The sequence below is a fragment of the Dendrobates tinctorius genome, unplaced genomic scaffold (assembly GCF_039654945.1).
Source record: "Dendrobates tinctorius isolate UK_male_01 unplaced genomic scaffold, ASM3965494v1 ptg000030l, whole genome shotgun sequence".
NCBI classification, from domain to species: Eukaryota; Metazoa; Chordata; class Amphibia; order Anura; family Dendrobatidae; genus Dendrobates; species Dendrobates tinctorius.
In genome coordinates, this window is record NW_027361698.1 from 36,491,836 (window position 1) to 36,516,322 (window position 24,487).

The 24,487-nt window shown below is 44.3% G+C and overlaps 1 protein-coding gene and 1 long non-coding RNA gene across 2 annotated transcripts; one reads left to right on the top strand and one right to left on the bottom strand.

Moving 5' to 3' along the window:
- Window positions 1-6,386: 6,386 nt before the first annotated feature.
- On the bottom strand, window positions 6,387-8,065 carry LOC141086207 (uncharacterized). Its single transcript, XR_012231539.1, has 2 exons — window positions 7,950-8,065; window positions 6,387-7,478 (listed from the first exon to the last, which is right to left on the bottom strand). It is a non-coding gene; the product is annotated as an uncharacterized lncRNA (long non-coding RNA).
- Window positions 8,066-8,310: 245 nt separating this feature from the next.
- SPRY1 (sprouty RTK signaling antagonist 1) lies at window positions 8,311-12,879 on the top strand. Its single transcript, XM_073572038.1, has 2 exons — window positions 8,311-9,137; window positions 10,849-12,879. The coding sequence occupies exon 2, from the start codon at window positions 10,904-10,906 to the stop codon at window positions 11,861-11,863; it is 960 nt and encodes a 319-aa protein (XP_073428139.1). The 5' UTR covers window positions 8,311-9,137; window positions 10,849-10,903; the 3' UTR covers window positions 11,864-12,879.
- Window positions 12,880-24,487: the final 11,608 nt, after the last annotated feature.

Genomic DNA, 24,487 nt, shown 5'->3' on the forward strand with positions numbered 1-24,487 from the left:
CAGGGATGGCAGTAGTGTCGTGTGCATGGTCTTGTAAGAAGTCCGCTATGGTAGACTTGATGTCGGCCACACAAGTATTATCTTTTAAAAGATTATCGTTCAATCTCCACGTCCACTGCCGCTGCCCCGAGTCAGGAGGGCTAATGTCCAGAAACACTGGAGCATGATCCGACCATAGAAAACTCCCGATAGAAGGTCTCGGGTTCCAGGCCAATGCACAGTGGCTAAGGAGAAAGAAATCAATCCTCCCATAAGAGTTGTGCGGTGTGGAAAAGAACGTATAGTCTCTTTCATTGGGATTACAAAGTCTCCAGACATCAGTGAGTCGCAAATCCTGGAGATCCCTTTTCAGTGAGGATAGCTGGCGATATGAAAGATATGACCTCGCTGCCGTAGAGTCTAGAGTCGGGTTAAGAGTCATGTTAAAGTCACCTCCCAGTATGACCACCCCCTCGGCAAACTCAGCCACGATCTTCAGGAAAGATCTAGCAGCTCGTATTTGGTCCCGGCCGGGAGCGTACCAACCCGCTATAGTATATGTGGTTGAAAAAATTTGAATTTTCAAAAGCACGTATCTGCCCTCCGCATCAACCAATGTGTCCAATATGGTATGCTGGAGGGATTTATGGAGCGCTATAGATACCCCGCGGGAGCGTGAATCCGGTTTAGCACTATGAAACCAGGTCGTGTAATGTCTGTCGTGAATATTAGGGATGTGTCCGACTTTAAAATGTGTCTCTTGTAGGATTACTATATTTACTCTTTTCTTATGCATACCATATAAAATATGTGACTGCTTCTGCGGAGTATTAAAGCCTCTAGTATTCAAAGAGCCCAATGTTATCTTTTGTACAGTGGTCTTACCCGACATTGTATCTGCAGCGTGAGGTCAAGGATGCAGGCTACGGTTAACAAGATGGATCGGCTTCGGAGTCCTCGCCCGTTGTTGATGAGGGAGGGAGAGCTAGTGAAGGGAGTGGGTATTAACAAAGAAAGTAGACGAGAAGTTAGAAAAAGGAAAAAGAGAAAGGAGACAAAGAAATAGGATTTTTAACTATACGAGTGTAAGTAAGCACACTCCAGGAAAACCTGTTGGAGGTAAAATATAACAGCTGCGTGCCTCGATGGCAACCCAGCGCATCCGGGGGTTAAGTGTACAGCAAAAAGAGGAGTTGGAGACACCTACTCCCCCGGTTCCCGACCCTGCAATGATTTAACCATCGTATTCCCTTTATAACGGGAACTGAACAGTTAGAGAATATACGTATAACATCTAATTGTAGGCTAGTGAAACATGCCCCAATTCTTAACTATTTTCGATATCGACAACACTGATAGTATTATAAATACTTCGCTTTTAAACTCAAAACCAGTATAACCTTCTAGACTGTAAGTTAACCCTCAAAACATAACACCGCAGGGCCACCTGCAATTTAGGACAAGGCATACTATCCAGCCTCGTCGTCTACAGGATGCATGTGCCCTGGTCTGTTGGGCCGGCCCCTGCGACGACGTTGCTGCTGAGGGTTCTGGCCTCTTTGGAGACCTTCAAGTCTATAGTATGAAGGCAGGGGTGGCCAGTCAGGTATATCCACCTCCGTTAGATCCAAGGCAGCTGAGAACGCCGGAACTCCGCCAGGATGGCTCAAACAATGCACTCTACCTCCCTTCCGAACCCGAAGACAGAATGGAAATCCCCAAGTATAGGGAAGGCCGCGTCGTTGTAGTTCGTCTAAGAGGGGGCGGAGAGCTCTGCGTCTCTGTAGTGTCCATCTGGACAAGTCTGCGAAGAGCTGTATACGAGATCCCAAGTGGTTTATAATTTTTGCTTTCCTGGCTGCTCCCATGACCGCATCTTTAAGTTGGTACTTGTGAACCCGGCATATCACATCTCTCGGTGGATCTTGCTCGCTGGGACGCGGGCCCAGGGACCTGTGGGCACGATCCAGTTCCAGTGGGGCATCCTGAGGCCTATCTAGTACCGAGTTAAAAATATCTCTCAAAGTGGTGTTCAACTCTTGGGGGGATATAGTCTCAGGCAATCCCCTTACTCTTATATTATTTCTGCGTCCCCTATTCTCAGAATCATCCATCATTTCTGCTAGAGTTTGCAACTGTCTTGCTTGTGCGGCTGTGGCGGTTTCCTGAGCCTCCATTCTTTCGGTTAGGGAGGCTATAAGCTGGTCATGAGATTCCACTTTCTCACCACATTGTTGAATATCATCTCTTAGTACGGAAAGTTCAGCCTTATAGGAGCATTCCAGACTAGCAATGTACTGCTCCATATCCTGCTTCGTCGGGATATCTTTTATCTTATTGTATAATAGGCTGAAATCAGCTCCCATGGGTGTCACGGAGCACCCTGTCGTGGAGGAGAATGATCTCCCGTGTTGCGGTGTCAGGAGTGCGTCTGGTCGGCGGGTTACATTATTTTGTATATCTGATGCTGCGGTGTCCATCATCATAGGGTCTGCTGCTCCCAACGCTGCAGGGACAGCTGTAGTGGCCATGTCGACGTCTGTGGGGACACTGCCGCCTCTCTGTGACACGGGGGGTTCTGCACTCATCTCCCCGGGGTTCTTATCTGATCCGCCGGCCTGTATCTGCGCGGGACCGTCCGCGTGGTGCCCCTGTGATTGACGGATCTCCTGGGCCCCAGAGGATTTATTAGGAGGAGATAGCCTCGCTGCCTGCTGGGCCCCCGTGGATGTGCCCCCTTTCCTCCCAGGGGGTCCCCCTCCGGCTGCCGTCTCACCAGTTCTCTCTCCTCCCGCCTGCACCTTACTTCCTAGTGGCGGCGGGGCCTGCTGCGCTCCGGTCTCCACACCTGTCATGGCGCCCGCGGCCTTCCTTCTTCCCGCTCCTATAAGGTAGCGGGAAATGCCTCTGGGAGTGCTGTCGGGTGCTGAGGGGCCCGCGGACGTATTCCCCCTGGTCCTTCTAGCCGACATCAGAAGGTGGGGTGAGTATTCTGGGCTCTGTTCGGGTCGGTCACCGGTGCTGGAGCGGGAGCTCTCTTACATGCGTCCTCACTCCTCGCTCGCCATGCCACGCCCCTTCTGCAGTTTTTTTAATGTAAATTTTATGTTGCTTTTTACAGTACCAGCAACAGCTATGAGATTTCAGAAATCTCATGCACACACAGTTTTTTTTTCCTTAGTTAATTGGAAAACGGCTGCATTTTTGCAAACTTCTTTAGGTTTTTTCACCCACAGAAAACAAAGAATAAGTGCAAAAATGCAGCAAAACTGCAGGTATCAGGTTTTGGTGCATAAGGCTATGTGCACACGGTGCGGATTCTGCTGCGGATCCGCAGCGTTTCAGGCTATGCGGGTCCGCAGCAGATTTAGGCGCGTTGTACAGTACCATTGTTTTCAATGGTAAAGTGAAAAACGCTGTGCACATGCTGTGGATTTTTCCGTACGGATTTGCTGCGGGTTCAAATCCGCAGCATGTCAATTCTTTGTGCGGATTCTGCTGCGGTTTCACACCTTCTCCATTGTAGAGGTGTGAAACCGCAGGCTAATCCGTGGGTAAACCGCAGGACTTTTGACCTGAGATTTTATCTGCGGATTTTTACAAATCCGCGCGGAAAAATCCGCAGGACCAAAATCTACGTGTGCACATAGCCTAAACCTAAGAAAGTTGCATTGTGTTTTTTTGGGAGGCACTAAACTTTCTCAGCATGCACAAGAGACAATAAAAATGCAGCAAAACCTGCTTTTGTAAGCAACTTCTTTACTGCCAAGAGAGCAGATTTTGGCTGCAGAAAAAAACACAGCAAAAATGCAATGTGTGAACATCGCCTTAGACTGGAGGCAAGTGTATAGACTTCTTAGCTGAGAGCAGGAGTAAATATGTATGCGCTGCATGTAAACAACAGTGTTCTCAGTCACTGACTACAAATGTACTTCCTCTCAGCTATAAAGTGATTATATAAATGTGAAAAAAACCTTTAGGCTGAGTTCACATGTGGCGTTTTTTTCGCGTTTCCGCGGCAGTTTTAACCGCGCGATTTTGCAGCGAAAACGCGAAAAATAAGCATCCCATGCATTCCTATGGGATTCCGCAATGCTGTGCTAATGCTGCGGTTTTTACCGCGGCGGAATCGCTTCGCGGTAAAAACCGCAGCATGCTCATTAATTTTTCAGAATCGCGGCGATCCCGCACCCATAGGAATGCATTGTTCCGCTTACTTCCCGCATGAGGCTGTGCACACCATGCGGAAAGTAAGCAGAACATTTGCGGATGGTACCCACGGTCCGGAGGAGAGGAGACTGTCCTCCGAGCTTTGGGTACCATATCCCTGTAAAAAATAGAATTTAAAATAAAAAATATTGTTATTCTCACCTTCCGGCGTCCCGTGCAGCCTTCCCGCTTCTCTCCACGCTCTCGTTCCCAGTAATCCTTTGCGAAAATGCCCGCGATGGCATCCGTTCTAGCGGGATCGCGAAGTCTCGCGGTCATTCGCGTGACGTCATCGCGAATCACCGCGAGACATCGCGATCCCGCGAGAACTGACATCATCGCGGGCATTTTCGCAAAGGATTACTGGGAACGGCTGCGTGGGACGTCGGAAGGTAAGAATAACACCATTTTTTATTTTTTTTGCATTTTATCTTTTACTACTGATGCCGCATAGGCAGCCTCAGTAGTAAAAAGTTGGTCACACTTGTCAAACACTATGTTTGACAAGTGTGACCAACCTGTCAATCAGTTCTCCAAGCGATGCTACAGATCACTTGGAAAACGCTAGCATTTTGCAAGCTAAATACGCTTGCAAAATGCAAGTTTTTCCGCGGGAAAATCCCAGGAATTTAAAATGCGATTTTCCCGTGGAATGGAATTCCGGAATTCTCGCGGTAATTTCCGCGAGAGTTCCGGTACGTGTGCACTTATCCTTAAAGTTAACCAGGTTTGGCTGATAAGAGTTACGGCCACTGCCTTTCAGTGCTTATCTACATCATTCTATTATGCCGTACATAAGCCCCCGGTCCGACCTGCAACATAAGATAAATAACTTTTTTTATACTCACCTGCAGGGCGGTCCGGTCTGATGGGTGTCGCAGTTCTGGGTCCAGCGCCTCCCATCTTCTTGCGACGCTGTCCTCTTGCTTGCATCGTCACTCCCCGGCATCGCGCTCTTGCGCAGACGTACTTATCTGCCCTGTTGAAGGCAGAGCAAAGTACTGCAGTGCGCAGGGAAAGGTCAGAGAGGCTCAGCGCCTGCGCACTGCAGTACTTTGCTCTGCCCTCGACAGGGCAGATAAGTATATCTGCGCAGGTGCGCGATGCCGGGGAGCGACTATGCAAGCAGGAGGACAGCGTCACCAGAAGATGGGAGGTGCCGGACCCAGACCTGCGACACCCTTTGGACCGGACCGCCCTCCGGGTGAGTATAATAAAACTTATTTTTCTTCTCTTGCAGGTCGAATTGCTGGCTTATAAACGGCGTTATAGAATGTTGTACATAGGAGTTACGGCCAATGCCGTTCAGGGCTTATCGGCCAAACCTGGTGACAGGTTCCCTTTAAGTGAATGGAGATTTTCCAAGAAATGAGCCATGCACTGTCAGCTACCTGGATAAGATCAGGGCAAGTTTTCCAGCAAATTTTCCCATTCATTTACAGCAAGTAGAGATCTTGGAAATAGTGATTGTCTCACAAAGTAAATTAGAAAGTTGAAGATGTTTTCACTGTATAATTGATAGATTTATTTACAAGCAGAACTAGATGTGGTATTCATGAAACAAGAGCAGTAGACAACCAGCAGGGTGACAATGACCTGGGGAAGTAGAGCAGCTTGTATGTTGCCGGGTCTCATATAATAATAGCATTGTGTCGCTATGTGGGGAAGCCTATGGATCATGTAGGAAGCATGCGATCCTGGATGTGTCTGTAGGAAGTGAGGCAGGAACTCTTGTGCAGTGATTAACCCCACTTGTGGTTTCCTCCATTGCCAAGAATAGGATTTCACATAGAAAAGCAGCCGGATGTGCTGCTTCCTCTTTCACAATGAGAGCAGACAGCTGGGTCTGGCTCAGCCATCTGTCCAGCAGTATGTGCTGTGTCCTCCTGGGGTCTCTGATCACACAACCTGTACTTACTGGTCTGTACTGGGGGGGTAGCCTGCACCAGGATCAGAGAACTAGAAGGGGAAATACTAGTGGTAAAGGCCAGTAGTTATCTGGTTGTGATCAGCACTGGAGGATGTGTCATGTGGAAGTGCAGCTCATGTGCAAATATGTCCTGGGTAAACAAGTCACTCACTGTTAACCATATCCCAACCAGTGCTTTGTGTAATCCTGTAAGCATGCAGGTGCCTGGAAGTAGTATATTAGGAGAAGAGAAAGTGTCCAGTGTTGGAATGAGATTAGTGCTTTACTGTTTATAGGGGGCTGCACAGACAAGACCCCCTGTGCTGTCTAGCCCCCAGCAGCTGTCATTTCCTATAGACATGCAGAGCTGCACTCATGTGACCTTCCTGGGATCAGAGGGATATTTATCACTGGGTTCCATTGGAAAGGGCACCTAAAAACACTTGCACCTTTTTTCAGAGCTGCTTGTGATGATTTTCGTATTCAGAGAAGAGGGCGGCTAGTGAGTTCTCACTTTCTGACAAATGCAACGTCTGATAAGGTTTTGTCTCACTAACTCCCCCATTTGCATGATGTGTTTGTCATTGACATGCACTTTCCATGGCTTTGTTCTGTAATAAACAGCCACCATCTAAAAGCCAAAGCCATTAGTGGGTCTGAAGGTTTGGGAGAGGTTGAGATCTTTGCCTTACTTTATCTCTATGCAGGTTTCACTCCTGATTTTGGCTTACAGACACTGATTCTAACATTTTTTGTAAGTGACATAATAATAAATCTTTATATAGCACCAACATATTCTGCAGCGCTTTACAATTCAACAGTTCATACACAAGTCATAAGTAACAGCGCTAAAGATGATGCAATAATTAAAGTGAAGATGATGACGACCCTGCCCGTAAGAGCTTACAATCTACAATGTACAGGGGCTTATTTACAGGGATGGTCCAGCCATCTTGAGGGAATGGGAATGAGTGTCCTTAAGAACACATTCAGATGAGCTTTTACTATGGATATCATCTGGACTACATCCGATGTTTGTGGATACGTTGCCATCATTAACCTGGGAAACTGTAATTCATGTACATGTTAAAATGATACTTAGACGATGTCACACGGACAATAATATGGGTGAAAATCGTCCACATTTTCGTGACGCATGTACGAAAAATCGCCTAAGCCCCATAGGAACGTCTATCCCTGGTTCTCGGCCGTGTAAGCATGCGTCCAAGCACCCGACATGCATCCGTCCGGTCATCAGCTCATTTCTGCTGCCATAGAAATCACGCCGAGAGCAGACGCTCCATACATGGCGCATGTAAGGATCGTTCTTCTCCTCACAGGTTTTGGCATCCCGGGTGAATAGACCAGGAAACACGTTGACCTGTAATATAGACCAAAAACGGGCCGAGTCAATGGGGCAACTCCGAGCGCAGAGATGGAGAGTTTACTGATATTTCTTATATTTTAAGCCGCTTATTTGCAATTTGAGAGAAAATATAGGTGAAACTGAACACAAAAGCATGAAAAAATGAATGTACAGCCATCAATCTGAGCGAGGAAAGAAAGAACTGCAGTCTGGCACCACAGCCATGTACAGGTAAAAATAAAGCAGTTGCACATAGCAACAGACATGATTATAGCCGCCATTTTTCTTAGGTGGGGGTTAGAGCAGGTTCCCCAACTGCAGTCCTGAAGGCCCACCAACAGATCATATTTTCAGGATTTCCTTTGCATTGTACAGGTGATGCAATTATCACCTAAGCAATAGAAAGAAAATCCTGAAATATGATCTGTTGGTGGGCCTTCAGGACTGGAGTGGGGGAACCCTGGGTTAGAGAATAAAGGGACAGACCTAACTGGGTGCTGAGGTAAAAAAATGACCAATCATAGCTCAGCTTTCATTTTGTTTAATGACTGATAACGTGAAAGCTGCTCTGGGATTGGTTGCCAGCTTTCATCTCTTCGGCGCAGTCTGTGCCACAGGCAGACAAGCACTTGAGCTGCTGCTGAGGGGAGCAGCCATGTACAAGCCCGTGCAGGCAGCAGCCGTCCAGCCTCAGCAGGGAGCTCGGGGGTTAATTAGCATGTGGCACTTTGATGGTAGGAAATGAGCAGGGCAGGTGAACGCGGCTCCTTCCGCCCGGGCACTGTGTGCTGAGGAGGAGCAGCGGGGGGCCGCTCATTCACACGGGCTGAGGTGTGCGGCTCATTTCCGTTGTCCTCCACAGGGACACACGCACTTAACCCTGTCACCGCCAGCCCATTCCTCTCTGTGAGAAGCAGCCATGTGCAGGACCCTTCCCCCTCTCCCCGGGGACAGGTCACGGGTCTTCCTCCCCGCGCTGCTGTAACTAGGAGCAGCTGGGACAAGGGCCGGCACATGAGCGGTGCTGCGGCGGGAGAGCGCTGCACCAGCACGGCCGCCGCGCTCTCTCTCCGCATACACCTAGCAGTCTCCCTCCGCTCAGCTCCCGCAAACTTCAGCCCGCGCCACAGCAGCAAGCGCGCCCCCTCCCGACAGCCAATCAGAATCGGCGGGGCTGCTCCATACTCCACAGCCAGCCAATCCGAACCCTCCCCTTGAACAAACCCAGTGTTCCAGGAATCCATTCATTCAGAGGCAGGAGAGCGCCAGGCGTGGAAGGTTGGACCGGGAGCTGTGAGTGATCGCTGCAGGGTGACACCCTCATTCATCGCGCCAGCCTGCACTCCGCTGAGGAGAGGAACTATCGTGTGTTTTACAGATCGCTGGATTTTATTGTGCAGAGAAAGTCGGAGAAGTCTCGCTTGCAGAGTTCTCAGCGCCCCCTCCATGCAGCAACCCGGAGCCCGAGCACCGCTGACAAGCACGTCCTGCAGTGCATGCTGACAGCCATTAATGTGCACACTAGCCGTGGATCTACCCTGCTGTCACCCTCGGATTATTTGGCTTTAGTAGTATGACACGCCTCATGTCCCATGCTTAATCACCACTGCGCCGCCCGGATCCGCTGCAGCGCTGCTTTACATGGGATTGTGCCTGGATCCTGCTCGCAGCTCGGTAAGTTCCCTGGTGTGATGGCCCCGAGCAGGTGCCAGCGTCTGTGCCCGGAGATCAACAGGTGCTCAGGCGTTAATGCTCGCGGGGGGTGTCAGAAAGGCAGCCCACCCTGTGCACGGTGCAGGAGCGGGTCACCCCTGTTCCCCTTCCTCTATGGCAGGCAGAGGATGCACCTTGTGGGGACGATGAGGTGGCAGCACCACCGTGCACATGATGCCAGGGCATTACCCCGGGCTGTGTCCTGACTGATCGCAGGGCATTAGTGCGTGTGGATGAGTGTAAAGTCCGCCCCCCTGCGGTCATGTTCACCTTTCCCTCCTCCTCCTCACAGCCAGGGATTGTTTTCATTCATAACTTTTTCCTTCCTCTGTCTCCCCCATCCTGGGATCTCCCCCCAACCCCCACCTTCCCCAAACGTGGATGACAATCACTACAGGAACAAGGTCCCATCTGTAAACTATTGCGATTCCGCTCTGGATAGAAGGATTTATGCCACATGGAGTATACCGAGGGGTTTTCTGCTTGTTGAAATATGAACTAGTGTATGTGTTTCCCTGTGTATGTATATGTGCTCTAAATACATGGCTAATGTCTGTGCGTTTATCCTCTACATACATGACTTTTGAGTTGCCGTGTATGTGACTTGATGCATGTGTGCGCTTGTATGTAGGTTATGTAGTTTACATAGCTATATTGGGAACTACTGCATGTGTGTGCTTGTCTTTGCATATATACTTATGATCTAGTGCATGTGTTCCTCTAATTCCTTATATATAATTTTGCTCACATGTATGTATCGTATATGTTGTACATATCGCAGAAGAACACTTACTAGTTCAACTATAAGCACACATGTAAATACACACTGAGCGCAGACAGAATTTGTGAGCTAGAGAATGTATGATTTGTGAGCGTGTCCATGTTTGTACTCGTATGTGTACGTGTATATGTACTGACATGACTTGTAAGCTATTAAGTATCTGTATATATACTTGTAAGTTAGTGTCTGTGTGTACATAATATATAATGTCTGTAGTTAAATACATTAAGTTATTCTCTGTTTTATTTGTGCTAGTTTAGTCGTGCACCCTCCTCCCTCTTAACTACATGACTTGTCAGCCAGTATATGTGCCTCTGTTGTGTATGCACTTGTGATCTAGTGTATACATATTTTACATGACTTATAAGGTAGAGATTGAATTAATGTTTGTCACCGTTACATATTAACTGTTTCTTTCCTTTATATCTTGTGGAACTGACCTGTTTAATTTTGCATTTGTCTTTTTTATAGTAGAATAAGCAAATTCTGGGACTAGAGTGAGAGACCTATAGTCGATGTATTTTCTGCTTTCTCTTCCTTAATTGGATTATTTAGCAGCAGTTTATTCCCCAGAGCTGTACCTATAATGTAATTACATCGGTCTCCGGCTGCATAGGGGCTAATCTTACAGCAGACATACTGCTGCGCTATCACATGTTGTCAGAAAGCGTTCATTTCTAAAGTACTAGTTGGCTTTAGATGTCTATTACTGTTTTGCCATTTTATTAAATACAACATTTGGTAACATAATGTTTGTAAACCTGAAGAGAACTCTTCAGATTAGGTCTATTGCTCCCTTAGAGAGTCGGGATCACAGCCTAATAAACAATGTTCTTTGTGCTGCTTTCTCCTCCACCATTTGTATTTATGCATATATCTTCTCTGTTGCAGTTTTTCAGATGCATGCCAAGTTCCCATTGAATGCCAGAAGTAGAGATCACTACAGATGGAGCTACAAAGTCAACATGGCACTAGCGGTTCATTAGTTGTCATCCAGCAGCCTTCTTTAGACAGCAGGCAGCGGTTGGAGTATGAACGGGAGGTTCAACCAGCCACCATCTTGTCTCTGGACCAGATCAAAGCTCTCCGGAGCAGGAACGAGTATACAGAGGGCCCATCCATGGTGCGGAAACATGGGCCCAAAACTGCTCCACGGTACAGTAAGCAGGAGAGGACTCATGAAATCATACCAGTCAATGTGAATAATAACAATGAGCACAGACCCCTTCATTTGCCTCACACGGGACATGTGAACATGGCAAGGGCTCCTGTGCTGAGTAGGTCAACCAGCACAGGAAGTGCAGCAAGTTCTGGGAGCACAAATAGTGCATCTTCTGAACAAGAACTTTTGGGACAATCTCCACCTACCAGACACAGCTCTGGCTACAGGACGGACAGGGTAGTTCGGATGCAACCTAAGACATCTGCATTGGTAGTAGATGACCTAAAGAGCGCTTTAAAAGTGGACTCAACGCAACACAGGTTTATTTGTGAACAGTGTGGAAAGTGCAAATGTGCAGACTGCACAGCTCCAAGGACTCTACCGTCACGCTTGGCTTGCAATGGTCAATGTCTTTGCTCTGCTGAGAGCATGGTGGAATATGGCACTTGTATGTGTCTGGTTAAAGCAACTTTCTACCACTGCTCTAATGACGATGAAGGCGACTCGTATGCGGATAACCCTTGCTCTTGCAACCAATCACACTGCTGCTCTCGATACCTGTGTATGGGACTCATGTCCTTAGTCTTACCATGCTTACTTTGCTACCCTCCTGCCAAGGGATGCCTTAAACTTTGTCGTAGCTGTTATGACAGAGCAAATCGCCCAGGTTGCCGATGTAAGAACTCAAATACTGTATATTGCAAACTGGATGATGTTCCACGAGGTCAGGGCAAGCCCTCCTGACTTTAAGCAGAGGAGTTTTTCTGGACAGCTTATGGATCTATTTGCTGTGTAGGCTCTGCGTATAAACATATGTTTTCATAAGTACAACTATTAATCCTTTAAATGTTCTCCTTTGCCTGGTTTCCACAGTAATTAACTTAGATGAGTTGTTGGCTTAGGCATATGCACATTAACTCCATATTTGTTTTGAGGAACGATGATACCTTCCACATTTATTTTTACTTGTCTATTAGATAGTTTTGCAAATCACAGAAGTGGGGTCTTCATAATATCCTGTTTGACAACGTTCAGACCTTACTCTTTGACTGTGTAAGATAGCAAGTTAGGCATTCTCTGTAAGTTGCCTTTACGTTCCTGTTCATTTTATAGGGTTTAATCAGTATGCAACAAGTGTGGCATTAGATACACCTATCTATGTTAAAGGACATTTAAATCAATCCCATAATTTAATGTCTCTTTATCAGGTTCCTGTTACTAATGTGGTGTTTTCAGGTGGCAAAAAATGCAGTAGCCTTAACAAAACAAGTTCTTTTCCCCAGGGATCCGATATTTTATGTTTCCTGGTGGTGATCTGTTTTCCTCCCACTTCCTTTTTTTTTTTTTTTTTTTTGCCCCCCCCAATATCTTGTTTATAATTGCCTTAGCCACGGCCTGGCATTTTGTATATTTTATGTATAAATCACAAAAAATATTACTTATTTTTTAAGACAAAAGTCTGTTTGAACTTTTTTATTGTAAAGAATATTTATTATGTGAATCTATTTTATGATATTTATTTTCAAAGGACAGAAATTACATTTGAGTATAACTATCAATACTTACAGAAAAAAATAAGGATGACACAAGAATATGTTAACTATAATGCAAAAAATATAATTATTAATGAATATGTGTCTTATTTCTTTATTTTGTCAGAAGTCAATATCCCTCACACCATTATGGTCTGTTCCACTCTGTAGCATATATTTCAGAATTTAATTTTTTTATTTAATTAAAATGTACTTTTAACTTTTAAATGGCTTTTGCATTTGCTTTGATGTTTACACTGTTTATTTGTGTTTTTAGTGTACTTTTTGATTGTGGCTAGGTACTCATTTGAATGGACACCTAAATATTTTGCAAAAAATTTGAAGCTTTTCATCAGCGTCCATTTTCTTTAAAATGCTACTTTTTTTTTTTTTTTTTTTTTTGTTTTTAAATTCATTTTGGTTTATCATTTCTGCATAGTAAAAATCTGGAATCTAATATGCAGAGATGTATGGTTCATTTTAAGTGTCACTGCTAATATTATAATTAAAATATTATAAAAAAAAAATATATATATATATATATTTTAATATTAATATTATAATTTTATTTATTTTTTTGGGGGGGAGGTTTAGTATTACTTTGCTAAAGAGATTTAATTGTATCTCTTACCCTTTCCATTGGCTCAGCTGTGCCCATAGGCTTGGATTTCAAACTTTTTTTTTTCTCCGTAATGTTAAGAATGTGTATTCTTTACACTGAGACGGAAAGAAATGTCATCCTTCATTTTAGAAGTGGGGGCTTGCACTTAAGTAAAGGAGTCTTGTGACCTTTTGGAGTGTTTCAAATGTAATACTGGTATGTCTAAAGTATTCTTTGACCTGGTCCAAATGATTCATATTACTATATATTAGTTTATACTTTGTTACACATTGTGTTATTTGTGTATTATGTTTCATGTAAGCAGCCACTCAAGTTTTTTTCTTTTTTGTATTTTTTAGCCTAGCACTTTCTATATAAAGTTAACGTACACCTTGAATAGTAATCATAGTATTGGGAGGAAGATTAAGTTTTGTTCAATGTGACATTTTTATGATATACTTTTTACGGTTTATTAGGAAAGGGTACTTGCATACCCAGGCCTATTTGCTCTTTTTTTTTTTTTTTTTGTTATATATATATATATATATATATATATATATATATATATAACGTAACTCCTCTGCTGGAGGAGGGGTATATAGGAGGTCAGGGATTTAAAACGCTGTCTGCTGCCAGTAATTGTTCCCAAAGGTTATAATTTCAGTGGTTTTCTTTGCATTGCTATTAAATTTCAAGGAAGAAGCAGCTGCCCTGGTGATTCCACTAGTAGGCATAGCTGTTTTGTAGTGGATTCTTTTTGTTTTGTGGGCTGTATTTCTTTATCTACTCTTGATGGCGTCTATTGATGAAGCAGAGCTGAGTTTGTCATTTACTGCCTTAGCTTATTGTAAACATTAGGCAGAAGATTTCCTTGTGGTCCCACGTGAAACCACAGACTCATTGTGATATTGTGCCAGACTTGGCTGTGTTACGTATGCATGTTCTGGCTGGTTTGATAGTATAAAACACTGACTAATGCACGCTCCATACTTGCAAGGAGTTGAGCAAATGATGGCCTTGTTGTTAATGACTACACACAGGATATGGAAAGTGATCTATGCCTATATTGTCTTTAGCATTCGCTAATCTGTTCTTTCTGCAAAACAATTTCTGGATTTGTTGATTCTGGGAGCTGGGTGGAGCTGCATGTGTCCGATTGCATAGATCAGGTTTCACAAGCTTGTTCTTAGAGGTTTGGAGATGATCAAATCTCTGCACATTTAGTGCTTAGGTTTAGGCACAAGTTATTCTCTATCTAGATGGCTTTATTTAGGCTTTGCTAAATGGCTGCAGATTTCTCAAAGAAGCGCACAAAAGTCCTAGACCTGTGCTTTATGTGCAAATTCCGGCTTCTGGAAGGATTCTGGGAAGATTTATAATCGGACGTAGAGCAGAGGAACCTGTCGGTACTAGAAACAACTTGTACCGGAAAGCTGGATTTGCATGAAGTCGGCATTTCTAAGCCATGTTTGCCTATTTGGAGGCAGAGCATGTCACTGCACAGAACTGTTTATTATACTCTAAAAACAAAACATATGATGCGTTCAGAAGAATATAAGTGTTACTATGTCGTTGCTCTCCGAGTAATGCTAACTTTATTCTACCATCTGCATTCAACTGTTTAAAAATGAGGCAGCAATTTTTCCGAGACCTGAAATGTGGGGATCTGTGTTTTTGTGAAAAGGCCCCTGCCGATGGTTTTATGGTTCATGTTCCCCACTATTTTCATATTTGCTAACTAGATTAGTAAGTTTTTCCTTTTAAATCAGTTCCTGCTAGGTTAAGTCGCCAAAACTTGCAGCGCTGAGATTTATTTTTTTCTTCTTAATCCTGTTCATTATTTTCAATTGGATAATGGTTCTATTTTTACATTTAGGGGAAAAAAAAAAGGTTAATTTATGAGCAAGGTTTTGGATTATAAGATTATTCTTTCCGTATGAAGCAGTGTAGGCTGTTGGTTTATGCGATGTGCGATTTGTAATGTCAGCAGAAATGGATTTCATCAAGGAAAACCTTAGCTTAGATGTGACCATGTACATTATAATGTCTAGTCTAAAGGTGATCAAAATGGAGGATTCTATCCTTCATGTAAAAAAAAAAAAAATCATTCCCTAAAAGATCTTTTACTCTGTTTCATTGAACATGTATATGGGCAACTTGCAGACTGTTACAGTCAATATGGACTAAAATTTGTATGACTGTCCGTGTGATATCCTCTGTGTATGGCCATTTTTAGGGGGTCTCCCATGATGGTGGATTTCATGTTAATCAGTGGAACACATCTGAAACTGATTGCAGTAGGTGACCCTTATGTCCGCTGTCTCACACATGCACCCCATAAACCTCATTCTATGGCAGTCTGTCTACTCTGTACTAAGTGATGCCCTCAATAATTCCTACCACTTTAACCTGGTGGAAGGAACATGACATTAGGGCAAAAAAATAGAAATCATTACTCCTTTTTTTTCATGCCAGTTGAATAAGACTGCGCTTAGTTTTAGCCATTCTCTTTATAATGGAGTGATTTTTACTTCCCTCTGTAATTCTGGGATGTTTTGTGACTTGATAGATTTGTAGTTGCTGTATCCTTGCGGTCATGACATCCTGCGAAGATTCACTACCCCCCCCCCCCCCCAAATATTCTCCCTTATGGAAATAAAGGCTCAATAGGGCCATGTATAAAACTTTTCCACACTTGTATATTTCCAGTACTACATGACATGCTTTTTTTTATTTTTCTGTTGAACTCATCCCTAATGACCTCTTAACCAATGATGATAGCAGTCCTCTAGTTCAAGAGGACAGAGCTGGAGGTTGCCATAAGATTTAATGATGATCTAACTTCATTTCACCTGACTTATGTGGTGGTGGGAGCTTAGGTTGGTTAGGACCCTACAAAGTGGTTGCATTACAGTTGTCATTGTGGCCTAACTCTACAGACTCTGTTTTTCCAGCTAAAAAATTGTAACTGGATTGTAACTGGATTATTAACAATTTTTTTTTATTACATCAAACTATTGAAAACTGATCTCGTTTTTGCCTCCTGAATCCATTTCAAAAGGAAAATTGCTTTACTCGTGTACTTTATTTTCAAAATGGCGGCACAATTATCAGCAAACTTTTTAACCTCTTAAACAGGTACTTTCACTGGAATTTTTAATGTAAACTGAGTACATCCTCCGGTTGCCAATGTTTAACTGATCCTGGAACAGGTTCCCCCCCCCCTTGCCCTCTCAGTTGAAGACATTTGCTACCCCCATCCAGGTACTAAAGATGCAAATTTTTCCTTCAGCCAACTGCAATTGGGCAGAACTTCTGGGGAGGTGACCAAGTGTTGACTGGCCAGAGAAGAAAAGGCAAAAGTTCAGTGGTGCAGTATATGCTGAGTTGCAGGGGAAAATTTACATCTTTATTTTCATGGGATTTAACTTTAAAATATAGTGGCATAGAAAATCTGTTCCAGAATCTGTAGAGCAGCACCAATTGCAGGAGATATTTGGTTTAAATAAAGAAGATCTTTACAGGATTATTTTAAGAACAAAACTGTTATGGGCCTTGAGAGCCTAGTATTTTTACCGTAGTGTTTTGATACTGATTAACATTTTTATTGATAAACCCTTTTGAGAACGTGATTTCTTCTTGTAGGGTAAAACAAAGTTCCGATGACTTTGTTTAATGGTTCATGTATCGACCATAATGCCCAGATTGACTGAGGGTCTAGCAAATTAAACACCAGTCTCCTATCTGTCTTGGAAGATGTAAGTTTGGGTCAGGAGACCCATGGTCAGTGTAGGTCAGAGGTCTCAAACGGCATTCCTCAAGGGCCGCAAACAGGTCATGTTTTCAGGATTTCCTTAGCATTGCACAAGGTGCTGAAATCATTATCTGTGCAGGTGATTAAATTATCACCTGTGCAATACAAGGAAATCCTGAAAACATGACCTGTTTGCAGCCCTTAAGGAATGTAGTTTGAGACCTCTGCTCTAGGTATTTGGTATGTGAAATGCAGCTGTTTTGAACCTAGCTCTAGTGGTATTTTTTTAATACCATCACTTTATTGTATATATAATTTTTTGGAGAGGCTGGGAATAAAAAACTTATTGTTTTTTTGACACCTTTAATTGTGCCCTATGTCTGACATACTGTCCTTTTTCTGTATGTTACTACAACTTCTTTAGTGTATTATCAAACAAAAATATATGTATAATTTATTACTACTGCTCTTTATTAGGCCCTTTATACGCCTTACCAAAAGCAGCGGTCCTTCATCATGCCTCATTCCCTGCTGGCATGGCTACCCATTAACGCTATATAACTGTGTTGTTGGGAAGGAAAGTGATGTGAGTATATACAGTGCTTCTCAATAAATCAGAATATCATCAAAAAGTTATTTCAGTTCTACAATACAAAAAGTGAAACTCGTATAGAGTCATTAGAAACAAAGCGATCTATTTCAAGTGTTTATTTCTGTTAATGTTGACTATGGCTTACAGCCAATGAAAACCCAAAAGTTATTTCAGTAAATTAGAATAATTAACAAAAACACCTGCAAAGGCTACCTAAGCATTAAAAAAGTAACTTAGTCACTTAGTCTGTTTCAGTAGGCTCCACAATCATGGGGAAGACTGCTGACTTGACAAATGTCCAGACGGCAGTCATTGACACACTCTACAAGGAGGATAAGCCCTAAAAAGTCATTGCTAAAGAAGATGGCTGTTCAGAGTGCTGTATCCCAGCATATTAATGGAAAGTTGAATGGAAGGAAAAAGTGTGGTAGAAGAAGGTGCACAAGTAACCGGGATAACCGCAGCCTTGAAAGGATTATTAAGGCCATTCAAAAATTTGAGGAATATTCAAGGAGTGGACTGCTGCTGGAGACCTATTGCTTCAAGAGCCACCACATACAGATGTATCCAGGACATGGGCTACAAGTCTGTCATTCCTTGTGTCAAGCCACTCATGACCAATAGACAATGAAGCATCTTTCCTGGGCCATGGGGGAAAAGAACTGGACTGTTGCTCAGTGGTTCAAGGTGTTGTTTTCAGATGAATGTAAATTTTGCACTTCATTTGGAAATCAAGATCCCAGAGTCTGGAGGAAGAGTGGAGAGGCACACAGTCCAAACTGCTTGAAGTCTAGTGCGAAATTTCCACAGTCGGTGATTGGGGAGCCATGTCATCTGCTGGTGTGGGTCCACTGTGTTTTATGAAGTCCAAAGTCAGCACAGTCATCTACCAGGAAATTTTAGAGCACTTCATGCTTCCCTCTGCTGACAAGCTTTTTGGAGGTGGAAATTTTATTCTCCAGTGGGACTTGACACCTGTCCACACTGCCAAAAGTACCAATACCTGATTTAAAAACAGCAGTATTCATGTGCATGATTGGCCAGCAAACTTGACTGACCTGACCTATTGTCAAGAGGAAGATGAGCGACACCAGACCCAACAATGCAGACGAGTTGAAGGCTGCTATCAAAGCAACCTGGGCTTCCATAACACCTCAGCAGTACCACAGGCTGCCTCTATGCCACACTGCATTAATGCAATAATTGATGCAAAGGAGCCCCAACCAAGTATTCAATGCATTTACGGAACATACATTTCAGTAGGCCAACATTTCGGATTTTAAAATAATTATTCAAGCTGGTGTTATAAAGTATTCTAATTTACTGAGATAATGACTTTTGGGTTTCCATTGGCTGTAAGCCATTATCAACATTAACAGAAAAAAAAAAACACTTGTTAAATACAGAGACGCTGTCGCCATGCAGTTCAAGTATTAATCTACAACCAGTATTAGGAACTTTTAGAGGGTTCTTTTATTTTTTTTCTGGAAATGCATTTTCATTAAATACTATACAAAATCAGTGACATTTAGAAGAAGATAATCTCTGATCCATGACCTGTTTAATCTATGGAATAAAAATGAATGTACATGGTGATCTGGAGTTTCTTGCCTATCCAATGGAGATAATTGTGAAAAGTGTTCTGTGCAAACACGTGTCTTGAAAATCAAAATTATTTTTCATAATTATCCTTGGCAAAATGTTTCTTTACGTTATGCAAATTAGCATGTTGCTCTTATATAATCGTATTTTCATCATTCCGTTGGCTTCTGTGCTGACATCACCAGTTTAAGAGGCGAAGGCTTTGATAGAAGTGAGAGCCTCTGTTTTAGCATACATGCACCTGAAGAACCTGCACCTTCATTTCAAAATACAGCTGGATTTGATGTCTCCAGCAGAAATGTGGAAAAAGTGATATAATTACTGAATTACACAATTTGCCAGTAGCGTGTATTGCTACTCAATGTGAAGCACAGACCTAAAAATAAAATCCAATAAAAGTTTACTAAGTGTTTATAGAATTCACTTCAATTTTTTCCATTTTTCTCTTTTAGGTTTAACAAAAAAAGTGTACATTCTTCATGGTTAATAAATAAAGATAATCTCCATGTTTTTAGCAAACAATTCTGAAGATTTCAAACACATTTTATCTGTATGTGAATAGAAAAAAAACAGTTAGGCCGCATTCACACTTTGCATATTTGGTCAAATTGGGAGCGGAACAATCTGAGGAAAAGTATAATAGAAACACGTCACCACTTCTGTATTTTTCATCCACCCCTGGTTTTGTCTTACAAATACTAAGGTAAATTACTGACCAAATACGCAAAGCGTGAATGTGGCCTAAGGGCTGGTTCCAGGATGTGGCATGTCTTATTTCCATGTGGTGAACAAGCCATTGAAAACTATGCTCTTTCATATTTTGCAGTGCCTTATAAGCAAATCTTTGATGTGCATGCATGTCAGCAAGCACCAAATAAAAGGAGAAACACTATTGGTAGGTACGCCAACTTCATGCTCATGGCAAAATGAGGTGGAGTTGGTATGGCTGCAAACAGAGACCCTATAGGCCTAGACAAGTCAGCCACAGCTGACACAGTTTGGACACACATTTAAAGGGAATCTGTCACCCCATTGTTGGCATATAAGCTGCGGCCACAGCCATCAGGGGCTTCTCTGCAGCATTCTGTAATGCTGTAGATAAGCCCCGATGTATCCTGAAAGAGAAGAAAAACGAGTTAGCGTAAAGTACTGCAGTGTGCAGGCGTCGGGAAAGGTCAAAGAGGTCCGGCGCCTGCGCACTGCAGTATTTTACTCTGCTCTCAACAGGGCAGAGAAAGTACGCCTGCACAGGAGCCGCTGCAGAAGTAAGAAGGGGGACGTCTTCTCTATGATTCTAGAAGATGGGAGGCGCCTGACCGGACCGCGACACCCATCGGACTGGATCCCCGGGTAAGTATAATCTAACTCCTTTGTCTTATCTTTCAGGTTACAATGGTGGCTTATCTACAGCATTACAGAATGCCGTAGATAAGCCCCTGATGGCTGTGGCCACATCTTATAGGCCAAAAATGGGGTGACAGAATTCCCTTAATGCTAACAATTTAGGGTAACAAACATAGAAGCACATGTTGGCGTGTACAACAGGTGGAGGCTTATGCTAAGGAACTGTGACAGCGGATAAACAAATGATAACCGTATTATGCATGGTATTTACTTTAGACTGTAGTCCACCATGTTTATATTGAAGATATTAGTAGCTGTATGTGATGGGCCCCCTGAGGTCCAGTCACCACAGAGGTACTGCACCTCATCCAGAGGTGTGGTATCCCACCCTCAGGTAAGGCGGGGACACCACCCAGGACTCCTAACACACACCAGACTGGCCAGGAAATGGTGTTGGGCAGTTTGTGGGGAAGATAGGTAGAAGGGGAGGAGCTTAGGAAGTGGAGTGATTGAGGACATCCAGTCAGTGACAGTGAGGTGACAGTTAGTGTGAGGTAGAAAGATTGTTCTGGAAAGAGAGTAACATCTAGCAGGAAAGAAGCTCCTAGGAGAAGAGAAGGGGTCCAAGGGGCACGGGTAGTGTATGTCCAGACGAGGAAGGACCAGGCCACAGTGGGGGAGCCAGCCCCTATGCCTAGTGGAGAATGTCAAACAAGGCTCAGCTAGCAAGCCAGAGGCTGAGGTAATTTCAGATGCCGCAGCCACAGGTATTCCCTAAAAAGGCAGCCAAGATAGGAGCAAGGGGACTTTGAGAACATCGCCCGACAGGGTCTGCGGCTGCCGGCTCGGGGACACTGCTTGTGAAGGCGCAGGGCAGGAGGGAAAGGAGAGATTAGCGCAGAGAGGCGGCCTGAAAGGAGAACATAAAGAGGAGTCCTGAAAAGGTGTCACCAATCTACCTGGGAGTTTAATGGACCCCTCCCCCAGAGGACACAGTGCCAAGTGGGCTACTGTACGTAGGAATTGTGAGTAAAAACCCTGAAACTGCACCCAACTGTGTCCTTCGTGTTATTAGCATCTCGCCTGCCATACACCGCACTCACCATCACCGGCTCAACTGTTACCCCCTGAACTGCCCTGGGACACGGCTCTACCTGGGGGGGCGTAACCATCTTTGCTGCCCTAATGCCGTCCCAGAGGCTCTGCATTGCAGCGTCTGCTATTTTTGCCGAGTACCACGGGTGGCGTCACGATTCCCCTTTTCCTACCATTTTCCTATCATCGCCCACCCCCCCCCCCATTGAACATCCATCTTTACTGGATGCCCGGGGCTACCGACCGGATCACTGCCACTGTGACACATCCCCTTTAAAGAACCTGACCAGCCCGGTACCGAGTAACGTAAGGCCCTGTGGGGCACTCCATATGTTGCAGGTAAAGCATTTCATTCTCTCAATAAGTGCTGAGTGATTCTGCTGAAAGCTGAAATCTGCAATCGTGTAGCCTATAGTAAATGTAACATTGCTTGTCCATTTTTCTCTATCGAAACCTCCTAAAGCAGGGTTCCCCAACTCCAGTCCTCAAGGCCCGCCAACAGATCATGTTTTCAGGATTTCCTTAGTATTGCCCAGGTGATAATTGCATCACCTGTATAATATAAGGGAAATCCTGAAAACATGACCTGTTGGTGGGCCTTGAGGACTGGAGTTGGGGAACCCTGCCCTAAAGCATTTTTATTGTGTTATCAATATTGTGTCCACTGAATGTTTTGAGTCAATGCTTCAACTGGTTTCTAAAAACCTGTTAAGCAAGTTGAAGATGAAATTATCGCTAAAAGAGCTAAAGTTAAAGATGACACCTTTCCTTTGTATATTGCATTTTTTACATTTTAAAAATACCTAAATAGAAAATGGTCCGATGCAAAACTTTGAACACCCTTGGAGATTTGTATGCTCAGATCATTTTGACAAAGGTTTCAGACTTTAGCCTTCTTTATGCAAAGAAGCATGCAAAAGAGCTTATAAACAAGCCTGATGCATTTTGGAAACAAGTCCTGTGGGCTGGTAAGGTTAAAATAGAACTCATTGGCCACAATGATCAAAGGTGTGTGTTGAGAAAAAGGGCACAGAATTTTAGGAAAAGAACGTCTTTCCAACCATTAAGGCCTGTTTCACACATCCGTTTGTCAGCATCAGTCAAGATCCCCCGATTTGGTAAAAAAACGGATCCGCCATTTTTCTTGGCGGATCCGTTTTTTCCCCACAGACTTGCATTATCGGCAGATCTTGACAGATGTTCATCCGTTGGATCCGATATTTTGCGGATCCGCCAAAATTTTGGCATCCGCTGACATCACTGGGCGGACAATGCAACGTTTTTTGCAACTTCGGAACTGGGAGATTTAACCCTAAATACCGGCCGCAGGAAAAAAATCTCTCTCTCTCCTCTTTTACCGCGAGATGCCGATCCTCCCCGGATCCCGCGAGATGCCTGCCCGCTCCCGGATTATTATGTTTTTTTTCAGCGCGGTTCCTTTAAATTTCACATATCAGCGGATCCCAGCGCACGAACGGTCTGGTAGCTCACGTTGGTGTATCGTCGCCCGCGAATCCGTTCTCTGCCTTTTTGGTGGATACCAACTGACAAGGAAAACGTAAGTGTGAAACAGGCCTAAGCATGGGGGTGGATCAATCATACTTTTGGGCTGTGTTGCAGCCAATTGCATGGGTAACATTTTGCGGGTAGAGGGAAGAATGGATTCAATGAAATTTCAACAAATTCTTGATGCAAACTTAACACCATCTGCAAAAAGCTGAAGTTGAAAAGAGGATGGCTTCTACAAATGGATAATGATCCTAAACACATCAAAATCCACAATAGACTACCACAAAATGTGCGTGCTGAAGGTTTTACCATGGCCCTTGTGGTAGGGGGCCAGATTGGGGGGTGGTCCACTGCTTACCACGACCGGACGATGCAAGGACGAGACGGAGGCAGAATTCAGTTGTAACAGATCCGAGTTTATTGGCCATCCTCCTGACGACCTTAGCCATGCACCGCAGTTACTTTACAGCTCTCCGTTTCCAGGCCCGGGTATCTTTCACCTTTCCTTTAGTCATGTCGACGTCCCTCGCGGATCTTTCGCTGGGGCTGTCCTAGACCAATCTACCACCAGCGCTTCACCTGCCCGAGGTCGTTGTCCAATCGGTACCCCCGGAGCCTCGTCTGTCCTGCAGTACGTTGTGTCAGGGCCACCCCCCTGACTGTCTTCTCCTGTCAGTCCCCTCGTCGAGCTCTTCACCGTTCTCCGTCTTCTGTCCTGAGTTTTACCATGGCCCTTTCTGTCATTGCTACCATCCGTCTCTAGTGCACAAACCGTCCCTTCTACCTCCAGTCAAGTCTGTCCATCAAGTCACCTTCCGCACACTCTCCGTTCCTTTGTCCATTGTCGTCCCGACAATCGTACTCCCTACCTACGTCATCCTAAAGCTTGTCCACTGTCTGTTGTCGGACCGGTCGTTGGGCCAAACCCGCTGCCCATGGGGGCCAAACCAAACCGGGAGCACCATGCTCCGAGCAGCCTACTGCTACCCGCCGGCGCCCATGCCACGTGACAACTTCTTTCAGATTGGCGAGGTCCACCCGGACTACTCTATGGCGTGAACCTCCCACTACTCTCCCCTTCTACTACCTTCAGCTGTCCGGAACACCATGACTGAGGCCTTTTGCCTACCAGGTCATCATTGGCGCCAGCCCGTCCTTTTGGAGTGTCCGTGGTGTCGGGGACCTGACTGACAGACCACTGTCTGGTTCGATATCTCTCGTCTCTTTGTCCACTTAAAAGAGTCATGGTAGGTGTCTTCGTTACATCTACCTTGTACCCGGGACCTGTTAGACACACATTTTTTTTTTGGTTACACACACTATTCGTTAAATCAACTTT

Bases quoted from the DNA above. Each gene is read 5' to 3' on its own strand.
- SPRY1 (XM_073572038.1), top strand. From the start codon at position 10,904: ATGGAGCTACAAAGTCAACATGGCACTAGCGGTTCATTAGTTGTCATC.